Source organism: Symphalangus syndactylus, chromosome 8 (genome assembly GCF_028878055.3).
Source record: "Symphalangus syndactylus isolate Jambi chromosome 8, NHGRI_mSymSyn1-v2.1_pri, whole genome shotgun sequence".
NCBI lineage: Eukaryota > Metazoa > Chordata > Mammalia > Primates > Hylobatidae > Symphalangus > Symphalangus syndactylus.
The window spans coordinates 143,636,499-143,649,932 of record NC_072430.2 but is presented as its reverse complement, the minus strand read 5'-3'; the positions used below and the strand labels follow the sequence as shown (position 1 = coordinate 143,649,932).

At 58.6% G+C, this 13,434-nt stretch overlaps 1 protein-coding gene across 29 annotated transcripts in view; it reads left to right on the top strand.

Moving 5' to 3' along the window:
- The window catches only part of HDAC4 (histone deacetylase 4), a 353,093-nt gene that overhangs the window by 281,955 nt on the left and 57,704 nt on the right, over positions 1 to 13,434 (top strand). For all 29 annotated transcript variants that reach the window (XM_055291146.2, XM_063645833.1, XM_055291150.2 and 26 more), the window contains 3 exons: positions 3,435 to 3,692; positions 7,003 to 7,189; positions 10,541 to 10,674. In XM_055291146.2, coding sequence (XP_055147121.1) covers positions 3,435 to 3,692; positions 7,003 to 7,189; positions 10,541 to 10,674 — 579 coding nt within the window. The remainder of the gene's footprint in view (positions 1 to 3,434; positions 3,693 to 7,002; positions 7,190 to 10,540; positions 10,675 to 13,434) is intronic.

Below are 13,434 nucleotides of genomic sequence, written 5' to 3'. Positions count from 1 at the left end.
TGGACCTGGCTCCCTTTCCCTGTGCCAGGTTGAAAGCTCTTCTGAAGAAAAGCTGCCTTCGGTTTAGAGATAAACAATGGATCCGTGTTTTCTTCACTCGGCTTTTACTGCCGTACTTTAAACTGCTCTTAGAAAGAAAGTTAAGGGATGATCACATAAAACAAACCCCCCGCCCAGTCTGAAGTCTCTGATGTTCCACAGTGAGGCACAGCAGGGCTCTGGAGGCTGAAAACTCACCATGTTGTGTGTGTGAGTCTGCGTCTCAGCCCTGCTGCGCGGGGACCGGTGTCTGACACGGCTGACCCCTGGGAGCAGGCGGACCCTATGTGCCCGCGAATCCGTCCCATGTAGTTCAGGATGCTGGAGAGGCCGCCTCGCGTGAGTGTGGAGCAGCACGCAGTGCTCTAAGGGTGCTGAAATTCAAGGGCCTGGGGGATTTCAGGTGTCAGGCTTCCTTGCACAGCTCAGTTTCCTTCTGGAAATAGTCGGATGTGGTGCCGAGATGCATCCTCCACGCATTGCAGCTCCTCTCTCTGCCAGGAACTCGGCCTGTCCCACCGTGCCTTGAATCTGCCCATCAGGCCGTTCACGGGGACAGATGAATCACGCGTCCGGAGAGACCCCTCCTTTTGGGGCTTTGGGATTACGGGGCGTCCTTTCACAGTCTGCAGAGGAATGCAGCTCAGTCAGTGCCTTCTTTTGAGAAACTCCTTGTGCGCCCTTTCTAGTCTGACTCCAGACCCCCGCCTCCTCTCCTGAGCTTTTTTTGCCACTTCCCGCATCCCTCTCTCCCCTCTTATTCTCAACTCCAGCCTTTGCTCTGCTCACATTCATCCCTTTTCTGGCTCCCAGATGTGATGGGGCAGCTCCATTGCCCAAAACCAAGGAGTTTTCCTGGCCACCCTCTCTTGCCTCTCCATATGCAGTCTGTCCCTGGGCCTAGAGCTGCTGCCTTTTTGGTGTCACGGAAACCTGTCCTTTCTCCCGTGCCTTAGCCAGACGTGGGGCAGGCCTCACCCTTTCAACCTCTGGCCTGTCTGCTGCAGGGCATGCTTCTAGAACGTGCACCTGCTTGTCTTCAGCCCAGAGCACCCTTTCCACAGCCCCACCTCGTCTCCAGCACCCTGCAGCCCTGCTCTCTGGCCTTCCGTGCTACAGCCCTGCTGGCTTCTCACAGCTCCCAGAGAGCACTGAAGTCAGCCATACACCCTGTTCCACTTTGCCCCACTACCTGGACGCCCCTTGGATTTGCCGCATCCTTTTAGCGAATGTGCGATGAGCAATGCCTGTGCCACGTAGATGAGTCAGAAGTGGTCCCTACCCTCCTGGGAACTGCAGACTGCAGGAAAGATGGGTACATGAATGGCAACCACAGAAAAGCCAGAGGACTGGGGTGGGGGCTGGAGGAGGGCACATTGCCCTATCAGGAAGATCAGCTGACCCTTCCTGGAAAAGGTGACATGCACGGGAGGCCACGGAGCCTCTCGGAGTGGCTGGAGACTGAGGAAGGAAGGGAAGCAGCGGGCTGGAGGCAAGTGTGGCATGAGGAATGTAGAGCCAGCAGCGGGGTGGGGAGCAGGGTGGCAGGTAGGCTGCAGCGGCGACATGGCCAGATGATGGAGGGGCTTTTTCAGCAGAGGCAGGATGGCGGAAGTGCACTTGGGGGCCATTCAGCAAGGTAGTGACCAAGTCCACTGGCCCATTTGAAAGCGTGCCCTCACTGCTACATGAAGAAGATTGCAGAGGGTTGACACTGGAGGTGGGGGCCTCCCGGGAGCCATGCTGTCATCCAGGCAGGAGAGGCCAGGTGGGGCCAAAGTAGGAAAGGCAGGAGGTCGAGGCTGGAGAGAAGCAGCACTGTCCAGAGGCGTTTCTCGTGAGCAATGCGCGGGCAGTTCTTGGCGGACGGAAATGGGAGTTCGGGGTGTGACTGGACAGCTGGCCAGAGAGAGGTCCCAATAGCCAAGACCGGGCCCTAGAGAAGGGAGAGGCTTGGAAGAAGCTGCCCTGCATTCGGCATTGGGCCTGCTATGCTGGGGCTCATGGGCACTCTAGGCTAAGCTGAGGCGTCTGACAGGCCATTAGATCTGGAGGTAAAGAGCGAGTTTGGGCTCAGCACCACCTTTGGGAGTCGCTGATACTTGAAATCCAGAATGGGGAAATGAGCCGAGGAGCAGGCCCAGGACAAACCAAGACAGAGGAGCAGGCGGGGAGCGGGAGAGGAGCACCTGCCACCTGTTCCGTGCTGAGAGGCCAGGGAGGGAGATCGAGAAGCGTCCGTGAGATCCAACAGGAAAAGAGGCCAGGGAGCATCTAGGGAGTCCCACAGGAGAGGATGCTGCAGTTCTTGGGGCCCCATAGCGGGGCAGGTCATGGAGCACCCGTGGAATCCTGCAAGAAGGGAGGTCATGGTGTCCCTGAGATCCTGCAGAAGGGGAGGCCGTGGCATCCCCGGGATTCAGCAGAGGAGGAGGCCGTGGCATCCCCAGGATTCAGCAGGAGAGGAGGCCATGGCATCCCTGGGATTCAGCAGAGGAGGAGGCCGTGGCATCCCTGGGATTCAGCAGAGGAGGAGGCCGTGGCATCCCCGGGATTCAGCAGAGGAGGAGGCCGTGGCATACCCAGGATTCAGCAGAGGAGGAGGCCGTGGCATCCCCGGGATTCAGCAGGAGAGGAGGCCGTGGCATCCCCGAGATTCAGCAGAGGAGGAGGCCGTGGCATCCCCGGGATTCAGCAGAGGAGGAGGCCATGGCATCCCCAGGATTCAGCAGAGGAGGAGGCCGTGGCATCCCTGGGATTCAGCAGGAGGGGAGCTCATGGCACATCGGTGGAATCCCACAAGAAGGGAGGTCACAGAACATCCATGGTATCCCAGGAGGGAGGCCATGGCATCCCTAGGATTCAGCAGGAAGGGAGGTCCTGGAGTGTTCCCAGGATCTGGCAGGAGGGAGGCCATGGCATGTTGGTGGGATTGGGCAGTGAGCATTGTGGACGTGGTTGTCCTCCGCTGAGTGGGTGGCGGGCTGTTTCTCTTAGCAGTTGTGGCTGTGAGGTCAGCATTGGCCTCTCCCTTCACACTCAGGCTCCTCTCTGCAGACTCGGTTGACACCTGCAGCTTCTTTTCTGTTTCTCAGTGCCTGACGCAGAAGAGGTGCTTAGTAAACCCCAAATGTTAGTCAGCCTCCTTCCCTGGGCCCGGTCACCTTGACCCCGGGCTGGGGTCCTACTGGACATTATTTTCTCAGGCACTCAGGCACCCAAGTGCCTGTTGTGTGGGGAGATAAAGGCGCCTGCTGGCCTGTGGCAGGGCGATAAGGTGCCTTGAGTCCCTGATTGTCTGCCCCAGAAGGTGGGGTTTGCGGCATCCCTTCCCCTGTCAGATGAGCTCAGAGGCCCCGGCTCTCTGTGCTTCATGTATTACCTCTTCCTTGCAGATCATTCCCAAGCCAAGCGAGCCAGGCCGGCAGCCGGAGAGCCACCCGGAGGAGACGGAGGAGGAGCTCCGTGAGCACCAGGCTCTGCTGGACGAGCCCTACCTGGACCGGCTGCCAGGGCAGAAGGAGGCGCACGCACCGGCCAGCGTGCAGGTGAAGCAGGAGCCCATTGAGAGCGACGACGAAGAGGCGGAGCCCCCGCGGGAGGTGGAGCCGGGCCAGCGCCAGCCCAGTGAGCAGGAGCTGCTCTTCAGACAGGTGACCGCAGGCGGGGAGGGCACCAGCAGGCACAGCCACCCTCGGTCCCTGGGCGGCATCTTCTGTGTGGCATTCACGGGGGCTGCAGGGCATCCTTGCACTGTCGCTGTCCAGTGTCTCGCCCGTCTTGTCCTGGCCAGTGAGGGAGGTTGATGGGGCTTCGGTTTTGTCCCAGCTGTTCCTAGGGATACGAGATGGTTGCCCCCCTGCGGGTGGTTACATAACTGCTTTCCAGCCATGCACAGGCCCCAGAGAATGGGTTTCCTTCCTGTCTGTAGGCTGTAAATGAACACAGACTCCACGTGTTAGTGAGATACAGCATGCTTTTTAAAGAAGTGAAGGAAATAGAGGTATTAATTGATCAAAAAGGCAGGCAGGGTCTGATCAGAAGTCAAGACCTTTTGTGGCCCGGAGGTGCTAATGAGCAGCCCTACAGATCCAGACAGACGGGCACGACTGTGGCTCCCAGAGCCAGTAAGGCTTCAGGGCACTGACACCCAGTAACCAAACTCACAGGAGACTGATGAAGAAGGCCAGTGAATGATTGGTTAATTTCCTTTGAAACATTAAACTTCTGAGTCAACAAATACCTAAGGCATTTGAGCAGCCAGCTGGAGCCCCATGTCTGCAGCCAGAGTGCCCTCAGGAAGGTGGGCTTCCTCCCTATAGGCAGGAAGCGAGCCCGAGGAACCACATCTATAGGATTTGAGTCTATCCTCCAGCAGCAGAGCTGCTGCCTCAGCTACGGGAGCCACTGGCCTGTTGCCTCCCTTCTCTCTGGACTCCATGCCGGCCGTGCCATTGAGCACCTCCCCAGGTTCCTGACTGCCAGCTGTGTGGCCAGACGCTGCATCTCCACCCCCGGCAGCACCTTGGAAGCCAGGGGCAGGACACCCTGCAGTAAACTGTTCCTCTTAATTCTCAGCTGCAGTTCTTAAATGCTTGCCACTGAATGAATCAGTGTGAGGCCTTGTACCTGGAGTACCTAGACCCAAGCCTGCCACACATGGGATCAGCTCTCTGGTCTCCACAGGCTTCTGGGTCAGGAGCCCTTCTCCACCGAGCTTCCCCTGGCAGCTGGCATTGGGTGCTATTTCTCCTTCTTGTTCAGAGGGCGGCCTGTCTCTAATTTCTGGGCCTTCTTAATTAGCACCCCAGGCACTAAACACTACAAAGCCCAGCAGAACTAACGCTTGGCAAAGACAGAGAGAGAAAGCCCCGGACCTCTCTGGCACACACACGGTGCTTCGTGATGAACACTCGTCCACAGGCCCTGTCTGACAGGCCCAGGGTGGGGGCCTCTTCTGTGGTCGGGCCTTGAAAGTTGATGAAGGTCTGAAATTCAGTGTGCTATTATTATGCTGATAAGAAATGGGAAACTATTTACATTAATAATTTTTAGGGCTAGTTTCTCATAGATCAGCGTTTACTTTGAGAAACAGAGGCTTGTTATATTCCAAGCGTGAGACGATTATTAGAAACACTTATTTTCTGTTCTCTCTGGAGGGTAATAGGCAGAACTCCTTATCAGGGAAACGTCGTAGTACACGGAGCAATTTGCCGAGGTAAACATAAGGCGGGGCGCCTCCAGCCGGCGTCCGGGAGGATTGCTTATTAACCGCTTAACCGCGTGGGGCCCACGGTGATCCCAGCTGAATTTGGTCAGCAGCAAACTTGGGGCCTGTGGGTGCTGGCTCCTGCTCTGGCTCTTGCTCCGGCTCCTCCCACTGTCTCGGGGCTCCCTTCTCTGCTCTCTCCTGGCTCTGAATCCTTTTTTTTTTTTTTTTTTGTGAGACAGAGTCTCACTCTGTTGCCCAGGCTAGAGTGCAGTGGCGCCATCTCAGCTCCTGCACTACAACTACAGCCTCCGCCTCCTGGGCTCAAGCAATTATTCTGCCTCAGCCTCCCGAGTAGCTGGGATTACAGGCAACCACCATCAAGCCCGGCTAATTTTTTTTTTTTTGTAGAGAGGGGTTTCACCATTTTGGCCAGGCTGGCCTTTAACTCCTTACCTCAGGTGATCCACCCGCCTCAGCCTCCCCAAGTGCTGGGATTGCAGGCATGAGCTACCGTGCCCGGCCTGATTCCTAAAGGCAGGACAGATCGGAGCCTGGCCGGGCAGCTCTGGCTTCCCCCATGCTGGTGGCACAGGGCTGGGCTCTGTCTCTCATACAAGAGCTAGGATGTAGGCACCTGGTTTTCCACATCCACGGGATCTGTGTATCAAAACTGAGACAGGATTGGCGCAGAGCTCCTGGCAAGGAGGCGCCCAGCTGTCTTCGTGCCTCGGCCTGGGTGGCAGTTGCTGTGCTCTCCCTCAGCTGCTGTCTGGGGAGAGGCTTGGCAGCCATGACCTCATCTCTGCCCTGCTCCCTCCACTCCACTCTGCCTCGTATAGGGGTTTGCACCTCAGCCTGTTCCCAGAATCCCTCGGGGTGTCCCAGGTCCCTGGCTGAGTGCCCCCCACCCCTACACAGAGCCCAGCCCAGCTCCATCTCATCGGAGAGGCACGTCCCCACCAGCAGGCCTGCTCCAGGCCCCAGAGGTCCTGGGTGCCCGGAAGCTGATGGACTGTTGCTGCTTTTAGCCTGCATGAGGGTGTGTGGGGTATGAGACCAGGGAGGGGAGCGGCTGCAGATGAAGCCGAGTTGGCTCTTCCAAGTCTGAGAGCCGATGGTGCTTTCTCACCCAAGTTTGGCATGCAGATTCAGTGCTGTTGGTCAGAACTAAGACCCACAAACCCAACAAGGGGGTCGGGCTTCGTGCCCACTCACCGTGTGTGTGTGGTGCAGCAGAGTGGACGCTCATCCCCGCATCTGCATGGCCTTCGCATATCCCCTGGTGAAACCAGCGAGGGCCAGGCTGCTGCCCCAGCAAAACCGTCTCTCCACACCTGCCGGGCCCCACTCCCCTGCACCTGGTCCAGGCTGCTCCTGGCTCAGCACCTCCTCAGAGAAGCCCTCCGTGATACCCCATATTGGGCCAGGCCTCCCTGGGACCCCCTGACTCAGCCTGTGTTACCCTGTTAATGAAGTCCATGGCAGGATCCCACGTGGACAGCCTGCCTTCCCTAGAGAGACCGTCCTGGGAGGCAGAGCCCATGCTGGCCTCGTTCTCGGCTCTGGGCCCACCCGGGCTTCAGGGCACTCACAGGGAAGGCCTCTCCACGCAGCCGGCCTCCCAGCATCCTTGTGGCCCATGTATGGTCTGTGCGTGGACGGGAGACTTGCAAGAGAAGGCACCCCCTAGCCCTGCAGCCCAGGGGCGGCAGACATCCGCAGCCGCCAACACGGCCGTTTCTTCCCCGCAGCAAGCCCTCCTGCTGGAGCAGCAGCGGATCCACCAGCTGAGGAACTACCAGGCATCCATGGAGGCCGCCGGCATCCCCGTGTCCTTCGGTGGCCACAGGCCTCTGTCCCGGGCGCAGTCCTCACCCGCGTCTGCCACCTTCCCCGTGTCTGTCCAGGAGCCCCCCACCAAGCCAAGGTTCACGACAGGTAACACATGGCCTTGGTGCAGCCTGAGGGTGCAACACGGGCCACAGTGGGCATGGAGCGAGGGGCTATTCCAGGCCCAGCTCTGCAGAGGCTGAGGGGCTGGGCGGGCACGAGGGCCATGCTGGATGGTGGGGACCACACAGGCCTGTCACAGAGGCCCTCTCACCGCCCTACAGCCCACACCTTCAGTTCTGTTATTCTGGGGGCCCGTCACGGGCTCACTTGCCCACCTTCCCTGTCCCAGAGACCCATGGTCTCCTCCGAGAGCAGCCCACAGCTTGTGCCCGTGGGGCCGTGAGAGCCTACGGCTTCTGGTCTGGCTCAGGAATCACGAGCCCACGCTTCTCCACTTACTCCCTCACACTTTGCCCACGTCCACAGCGTTGACTCTGAGGCTCCAGTGACAGGCTGTGAATGGCTGGGGGGGGGGGGCGGCTGTGACTACACAAGAGCAGAGCCCGGGACCCCTGGGACACGCTGTGGGAGCCACACATCCTCTGTCTGTGCCATCCCTCATACCAGCCTCACTCTGGGGAGGCGATCTGCCAGCAGGGGTCCTTGGTTTTCCCTGCACCGTACCTCACAAGAAGTCAGGAGGCAAGCGAGGCATCCACCACGGCTGAGGAGGCAGGAGGGGCTGGGCCCTGGACTTGTCTGCCTGGAGGTAGCCGGAGCCGGGGAGGAGACTGCTGTCCTGGGCCGCCCCGCCACCCAGCCACCCCTGCAGGGGAGGGGAGGGGAGGGAAGGAGGGCTGGCTTCTGGCAGGGCTTGCCTCTGAGACGAGCAGGGAGGCAGGAGAGCTCTTCATACCGTTGTGATCTAATATTTCTTGTTAATGACGCACTAAGAAAAAAGTTCTGTAAATACAGCAGGGCTTCGGTTCAGATGAGTCTCATCATGTGGCTTAGTGTTCTGCAGTCTGCAAGGTTCTCACAGGCCTTATGAAGGATGCTATTCATATTCAGAGACAGATTTCCATAGTAGGAATCCAGCAAGTAAAATGCTGCTTCTCAGAAAGAAAAGCAGAAAGAAAACTGTGGAAGGTCACAGAAGCAGCCAGATGACCCACTCCACAAGTCCTGGGCAGCTGGCTGCAATAAGTGTGTTCTTGAAAGAATGCAGCTCAGACAAGGGAGACCCCAGTCACCGCCACCAAGGCGGGAATTCTCCCACCAAGCTGGCCCACCATGGCTGGTCCCAGGAGACTTGCAGGGAGTCCCACTTTGTTGGTGTCCTTTCTTAGTTTGTCTTTATTGCTTTTTAAACGAATTTATAAAACAGTACATGTTCATTGTAAAGAAACAAACATGATAGAAACCCACAGGAAATGCAGTTTGCCCGTAATCCCACTCCCCAGTGGTGGCAGGTTGTTAGTATTTGGTTTAAACCTTCCAGATCTATTTCTGTGCATAGCCAGATGGACAGATAGACACAAACATAATTTGTTTCACAGAGACGGGACTCTGTTGTGTCTGATGCTTTCTGTTAGTACCTCACACTCTCAGCCATCTTCCCATGTCCGTGCACAGCGACGCAGCGCGTTCTCCTGGCTGGCTCTGCCACCCTCAGCTGTGTGGGCTTTGCCGCTTCTCCATCTCTCTACGCTCCAGCTTTTCTGTCTATAAAGGCAGGGAAGCGGGTGTCAGCCTCATAAGTTCCAGCCGTGTGCTTAGTAAATATTAGCCCACGTGACCTTATCGTGATGATTCCACTGTAGGGGCAGTCCCCATTCCTCGTATCCATGAGCAACTGGTTGTTTCTGCACAAACACTTACGTATTTCACGGGGCAGTGTCCGTCATTGCCTGTGTGTCTGTGTTGCCATTACAAACTCCCAAGCATACCCATGCCCACACCCAGTGTACTGATTGTGAATCCTAGATTCATTGACTCCTGTAAGCCTGCACCTACCCTGATGCTGTTTTTTTTTTACCAGAAGTCCCATCCCCCAGCACTGTTTTGCAAGTACCCCCAGAATTCCTCAAGTGCAGGAGACTGACTCCTGTTATCCGGACTCACAAGAGGCTGAGCCAGGAAGTATGGGAACTAATATGCACCAAGTGTATCCTGTAGCTGGACCCTGCAAACACTGGACCACCTTGAATCTCAGCTCCCCTTGGGTGGGGATGCTGCCTGTGTTCCCAGTAACAGGAACACAAGTGGGGAGGGCCGCATCCTGAGCCAGCACACTGAAGCGGTAGAGCAGGGCTGTCTGGGCAGCTTGCCCAGGCTCTTCACCATGCGCCCCGCCCTTACCAGCCTGGATGAACCCACATTAGCACGGGTGCCCCTGGCCAGTGACCTGCCTGCGGAAGGCATCCGTTCACCCAGCCTGGCCTTCCCTTTGTTAAGTCCTGGAAGACCAGGTGTGTGTGGCGCAGACATGTCCTGGCAGAGCCTCGGGGCAGCCCGAGGTGTCACCAGGGGCCAAGGCCTGGTGAAAAGGGGCCGGGGCAGAGCTGTGCCCCGGAGGGCCACCTGGCCTTCCCTGGCATCTCTAGCCTCTGCAGACAGGCCAGATACTCTCCCCTTCACAGCGGTCCCACGTATGCTGACTGAGACAGGGTGGCATCCAACACGGGTTCAGGCACATCGCCTTTCCTACTAGGGAGCCCTGGGCTGCCAGCCCAGTTGGTTGTGGGGCCCCCACCAGGAGCCTCTTCTGTGGCTGCCGCACCCTAGAGGCCTGTCCATGCTGAGCTCAGTGCTGTGGTGAGCACTTGGCTGGCCTCTGTTCACAGTCAGAGGTTAAGTAGACCTGTGTACACAGGTTGTGCGTGTGTTTTCTAGCACATGTGTTCCAGTTGCTCTGGAAGTTTCTAAAGGCAGAGCCTGAATCTGGTGTTTCTTTGGAATCTCAAGTACCTTGGACAGTTCTCCGTCCAACAGAACTGGAGTTACTCTTGGTCCAGGACCAGGTAGACTTTGAGGGTAGTGGGCTAGAGTCGCCTCCTTCTAGAAGTCAGCACCGTCCTCCCCAGCACAAGTCCCACGCAGAGCTCACCCCTGCAAGGTCCAGCCACCCAGGGCAGGCCTCCTCGTCATTGTTTTCTCCTCAGCCTGCTGCAGCAGGGCAGCTGCGCAAGTCCGTGCCCAGGTCCTGGGGTGCTACTGTAAGCATGAGTGACAGGCAGGCCCTCCCGCCCGCCTGGCCTCTGCATTCGTCCACGTTCTGTGGGCCTGGCCAGTCAAGGAGTCTTGGCAAACATGGTATTTTTCTAAAGAACCGTCCCAGCTTCCGTCTCCTTCTAGGGAAGTGGTGGTTCTGCCACCGCCCAGGGGCAGCCTGCTAGTGGGTGGTTGGCTTGCCCCTGGATGTGCGCTGATCTTGGCCCCTCTGCCCCGCCCCAGGCCTTGTGTATGACACGCTGATGCTGAAGCACCAGTGCACCTGTGGGAGCAGCAGCAGCCACCCCGAGCACGCCGGGAGGATCCAGAGCATCTGGTCCCGCCTGCAGGAGACAGGCCTCCGGGGCAAATGCGAGGTAACACCAGCCGGGGCAGGTGGGCAGCTGCGGCTTTGGACACCACTAGAGGGGACCCTCGTGGGCCCGCGTGATTCAGGGTGTTGGTGTTGCAGGTGGTTCTTTGGGCTTACAGACCCGGGGGAGGGGTCATGAGCATCTTCACTGTCTGCATCTCGGGTGGGCAGCCATCTGCTGAGAAGCCCAGGGCTGTCTCCCTGGAGTCCTGTGCCCTCCCTGCTGGAAGCTGCTGCCTCTGTCTGTGCCCTTTCCTGACGTTTCGCTCCCACCTCCCACCTAGCAGGCTCTTCCCAAAGTCCAGGGCTGTTGCTCTCTGCCTCCGGGTCACTTCCCCAAGGAAGCCAGTTCCCACCACACTCCCCCAGGGCTGCCAGGAAGGAGCCACGGGGAGATCCGATTATATCTCAGATCAGGCCTGTTGGCTTCTTGTTAAAATAATTTTCTCTTTTTTTAAGATTTCGAAAAGCTTCTTCGAGAACATAGGAAGACCTCAGGCCCTTGGGGCCCTCCTCAGAGTTAAGGTGCTGGCAAGGCAGTGGATCGGGAAGGGAATGGAGCTGCAGGCAGGGCCCTGGCCTGGTTTGAATTCAGCTCCCTTATGTGGCTGAGTCACATGAGGAGGCTTCAGGGACGCTGCAGCTTTGGCTGCACCTCAGTTTCCCTGGCTGCCTGGCGATGGCAGCGGCCTCACTTGTTCTCATACAAGGGGGGCCCAGCCCCGCCTCCTGATAGGAACCAGAGCCCTGCCCTGAACCTGGCTGCAGTGGACTCCCAGGCCCAAGGAGGCAAGAAGGATCAGTCGATTAACACTTGAGGGCAGGACGGGGGCCGCACTTCGGTGAGGCTGTCCCAGCTGGTGCTCTTCACCCTGGAGGCAGCTGTCACAGGGGATCTTGAGCTCTCAACAGGGACGAGGGTGTGGCCAGGCCCTGCTGATCGTGCAATCTGGGAGCTGGTGACCTTGGACAAATTTCCATTTCTTTGTAGAGAGGGGCTGGCAACACTGCAGGGTCGCACAAGGCCCCACGGATGCCAGGACCCACCATTAGGGACCTGCTGTGTCCACTCCCCACACCAGGAATCCCGCCACCCTACAGATAGCTCACAGGGTGTACAGGAACATCTGCACCCACCCCTCCAACAGTCCTGGGCACCCAACAGCCCAGGGCCCGAGTGGCCGTGGCAGAGATGAGTGAGCACGTGGAGCTGGCGTGGCGTGGCGTGGTGTGGCCTTGCTACGTGGGCACGGAGGGCCTCTGGTCTCCTGGCTTAGTTTCTGCAGGATGCCGCCCTGCAGGTTGGCCTGCCCCTCCTTTGGAAGCTGGGATATTTGGGAACTTAAGTCAATCTGTGCTTCATATTACCCCCGTTTCCTTTGCCAGTTTTATTGGTGATACATAATTTTCAGGGAGGAATTCTCTAAAAGTCAGACCCAGGACCCTCTCCTGCAGTGCCCTCTGGGAGGAGGGAGGAGGGAGGCGGGGAGGAGCCACTGTAGAGGCTCTTGGCACCTGCTTCAGGGATCTGGTCGGGACGGCTGTGCCACTGGAGGGCAGCATTGCCCAGCGGACACTGGCTGCGGGAAACTCCTTCTTCCCCACGTCCGTTCCCTCCACAGGATCAGACAGCTGTCCTGCTGCCCCTTCCGGGGACTGCCCAAGGCCTCCTGAGGCTTCCAGAGCTCCATGACCTGCTTCCTTGTCCCTCCCCTACGTGTGCCCCCACCCTCAGGGAGTGTCCGCTGAGGCCAGGGGATTGGGACAGAGTCTCTCAGCCAGAAAAGCAAAGCAAATGCAAGCAAGGGAGGGAGGAGTGAGAAAGCAAAGACCCTGGAAGAAACAGTCCGCTCCTCCGCCCGCCCTCGGCACCTCCGCCCGCCCTCGGCTCCTCTGCCTGTCCTCAGCACCGTGGGTGAAGGTGCCAGCCTCGACTGAGCCAAGGGCTGGCAGAGGGTCCCCAGGTGTTGGGGCTGTGGGACAAAACCTGAGCCTGGCAGGATCTCAGGGTGAGGAGAGCTGGGGAAAGACAGGTGGCTGGGAGACAGCCACAGAGGCGGTGGAGGCCGTGCTCCCTGGAGAGTAGTGCCTTGTTCCAACACGTGGGGCAGCTCTCCAGTGTGGGTGCCCCTTCAGGTTCAGAGCGAGCGATGTGCTAACTTAGCCCAGAGGGACGTGACGTCACCCACCAGGCTTTCAGTGCCAGCTTGCCAGGGGTCACTGGCCTCCTGAGATGGCTGAGCAGAGGGGCCGTGGGTACGGGGCACAGTTCGTTAGAGTGGGTACCTGATAGGAGAAGATGGGGTGGATGGGGCTGTGACTTCCCCAGTCCACAGACCACATGGAGGCCACTGCAAGACTGAAGCCCAGGCCTGAGGGCAGGGCCTCACAGTTAGCACCTCTTCTCTGGGTAGACGACTGCCTGGGGCCTGGGGGGTGAGGCCCTGCCGTCACACTGCTGTGTTGGCTTCGCGTGGTGAGGAAGGATGAGAGTGGGCTGGGAGATCTTTTCTGCGAGCTTGGGACCCTGTCGATGCTGGCAGGCTGGCCTAGCAAGACGCCCCCGGTCCAGCTGTCTCGCTCCCCACCTTACTCCAGAGCAGGCCTTGGGAAGCTGCCTCACACATTCTGAGCAGTCGGAGGTCCTCGTATAGCCACGTGTGTGTGCGGGCCCCGCCCTCCTGCAGAGGCTTCCTGGGAGCCAGAGCAGCTCCTGGCCAATTCGCGTGCCCAGCTTGGTTTGTCCTGCCTCCAGGCACGGTGT